The following is a 2,922-nucleotide window of genomic DNA, read 5'->3' as shown; positions in this document are numbered from 1 at the left end:
GTCAGTACTGAGGGAGCGCCGCACTGTCGAAGGGTCAGTACTGAGGGAGCACCGTGCTGTCGGAGGGTCAGTACTGAGGGAGCGCCGCACTGTCGAAGGGTCAGTACTGAGGGAGCACCGCGCTGTTGGAGGGTCAGTACTGAGGGAGCGCCGCACTGTCGAAGGGTCAGTACTGAGGGAGCACCGCGCTGTTGGAGGGTCAGTACTGAGGGAGCGCCGCACTGTCGGAGGGTCAATACTGAGGGAGTGCCGCACTGTCAGAGGTGCCACCTTTCAGGCAAGACATTAAACCAAGGCCCCCGTCTACTCTCTGTAAAAGATCCCACAGCCGCCATTGAAGGAAGGGGAGGGGTTGGAGTTCACCCCGGTGTCCCGTGAACAATATTCATCCCTCCGTCCGGCATCACTCAGTCGACAAAAAAATACAACCGGATGATCTGGGTCACAGTCACGTCGCTGTTTGTGGGAGCTTGCTGTGCGCAAGCCGGCTGCCGGGTTCCCTGCACCTTCCGAACGATAAAACGCCGATGGTGGCAGAGCTCCTTCGGAATGCAGGCACCGAGGTGTGAAGGGGGTCAGCTTGGTGGCTCGGCGGTCCAGGGGTTGAAGATGTTGAGGGTGTCGTTGTGGCGCAGGGCCTGGGAGAGGAGGTTGCAGGAGTCGGAGACGGCGCCGGCCAAGCTCTTCAGCTGCTCCCTGAAGGCCGGCACCTTGGCGCCGCTGCCGGCCAGCAGGGCCAGGTCGCGGACCCACTGGGTGAAGAGGAGGCAGGAGGATGCCACGCGCCGGGCCCCTTCCAGGATGCTGGCGTGGACCAGCCGGGCGTCGGTGGGTAGGTGGGCCGGCCGGCCCAGGAACTGGGGCTCCGTGGCCAGTCCCACCAGGGCCCTGACCGACTGGATCAGGGGCCCGCTGAAGACCACGCAGCGGGTCCGGGCCGCCTCGCTGGGCGCCGCCCGCAGCTCCTTGACGCAGGCCAGCAGGGCGCTGGCACAGCAGGCGGCGCCCCTCAGGCCCAGCTTGAGCTGGTCGCAGGCGAAGGCGTCCCTCCCGGACTCGGCGGCCGCCCCGCAGCACTCGGCCAGCGCCCTCAGGGCCCGGCTCACCCCCTGGGACAGGTCGGAGAGCAAGGGGGGCGAGAGCTGGCTGAGGGGCAGGTCCCTCAGGGCGCTGCAGTGCTGCTCCACCTCCTGCTCTAGCACGGACACCTGGTAGCGCTCGACCGGACCGGGCCGCGCCGGCTTGGCCCCCGGCGTCTCCAGCGCTGCCAGGTAGCCGGCGTGGGAGGAGCACTCCACCAGGGCCACCACCAGGTTGCAAAGCTCAGCCAAGCCCTGACCCACGTCCTCGTCCTTGCTCACGGGCACCAGGTACTGCAGCCCGTGGACCAAGATGGCAAGCCCCTTTGTCCGGGCGATGATGGTGTCCCTGCATTTCTCGAAGGACTCGCCGCAGGCGCTCAAGCTCTTGGCATCCACCGGGCGGGCATCGCCGGAGAGCAGCAAGTCCACCACGTGCTGGATCTTCCTCTTGCAGGAGTCAGAAACGTAGACGAGGCGGCTCTCGCTGTCGGAGCCGGGAGCGTCCAGGGCCCCTTCCCAGTGACTGCAATCCATGCGTCAAACTCCGGCTGGCGCCGTCCTGGTCCGAGGGCTTGCGCAACGCTCGGCTCGCGGGGAGGCAGGCGGTAGTTCTGCACTCACCAGTCCAGCACCTCGGAACTCGGAACTCGGGCTCGCGAGAGGAAGCGGGGCCGCGCCGGTCACTCGATTCTCCAAAGGCCAACTCCTCTCAGACTTTCCTTGTTCCCCCACCCCCCCGCCCCACCTCCGGGGGTCCTGGTTGTGCCGGGCGCTCGTCTTTCGAGGGCGGTACCGAGGCCGGGGGGGGTGAGCGTTTCGCCGATTCCAGCCCGCGCCGCTGTTATACCCGTTCTTCGGTTCCCCCCCCACACCCACGTGTAAATCTTCAGAGCTGCCGTTCCCGAAGCCAATCTGGCAAAATCCTCCTCAGCCGATCGAACGGATTTCGGCGCTTTGAGGAGGTGAGCTGATGCGGCCAGGGGAGGAGTGAGGACAAGCAGCTGGACGGCTCCTCCGGCAGGTCTGACAAGCTCCTCTCTGCCCTGCCTCGAACGTGTAAAAAACCTCCTTTCTCCCACACTCCCCCCCCACTCTCTCTGGTTCTTACCAGGGATTCTGGTCACACGCAATGTGTGTGCTCCAGGAAATGGAGCAGAGGGGGTAGTGAGAGAGAGAGAGAGAGAGCGAGAGCGAGCAAGCAGGGAAGGGCGGGGTGAATCCCTGCTTCCCTCGGAGTCATATGCAATCAAATGGAACCAGAGTTGGAAAAACAGTGAGGCTCTCTGCTGGAATGTTCACGGGATGTCCCTCCTCGGCCCACCGGAAGGCTGACACCGCTCATCCTGAGTCCCTGGGAATCTCCCCCACCCTTGTTTGGCTACAAACTTCAAAGAACACACTCGGATCCTTTCCCAGCGAACGGTCACCCATTGTGCTGCAGCAGGTGGAGTCACACCAATTGTTCGAGGGGCACGAGTTTTAACCAAAGTGGTCACTTTCAAATCATGCGTCCTGCCCGAGAGTTTACAGCGCGCAAGACTTGCATTTTTCTAGCGCCTCTCACAGCTTCAGCGTGTCCCGAAGAGCAGTGTAGTCACTGCCGTAATGTCAGAAACGCGGCAGACAATTGCAGCACAGCAAGCTTCCACGAAATGACCCAGATTATCTGTTTACTTCAGTGATGTTGGTTGAGGGGTAAATATTGGCCCCAGGTTACTGAAGAGAACTCAACCCCCCTCCCCCAACCCTTGATCCTCCGACAGTGCGGCGTTCCGTCAGTACTGACCTTCCGACAGTGCGGCGCTCCCTCAGCACTGACCCTCCGACAGCGCGGCCCGCC

At 63.2% G+C, this 2,922-nt stretch overlaps 1 protein-coding gene across 1 annotated transcript; it reads right to left on the bottom strand.

Moving 5' to 3' along the window:
• Positions 1–229: 229 nt before the first annotated feature.
• On the bottom strand, positions 230–1,744 carry LOC121274373 (talin rod domain-containing protein 1-like). The gene has a single exon (XM_041181655.1). It carries the CDS (start codon positions 1,614–1,616, stop codon positions 576–578), a length of 1,041 nt encoding a protein of 346 aa, XP_041037589.1. The 5' UTR covers positions 1,617–1,744; the 3' UTR covers positions 230–575.
• Positions 1,745–2,922: the final 1,178 nt, after the last annotated feature.

The sequence above is a fragment of the Carcharodon carcharias genome, assembly GCF_017639515.1.
Source record: "Carcharodon carcharias isolate sCarCar2 chromosome 36 unlocalized genomic scaffold, sCarCar2.pri SUPER_36_unloc_1, whole genome shotgun sequence".
Classification (NCBI taxonomy): domain Eukaryota; kingdom Metazoa; phylum Chordata; class Chondrichthyes; order Lamniformes; family Lamnidae; genus Carcharodon; species Carcharodon carcharias.
Note: the sequence above shows the minus strand (reverse complement) of the source record. Positions and strands in the feature narration are given on the sequence as shown.

Coding starts and splice junctions, on each gene's coding strand:
- LOC121274373 (XM_041181655.1), bottom strand. CDS start 1,616: ATGGATTGCAGTCACTGGGAAGGGGCCCTGGACGCTCCCGGCTCCGAC.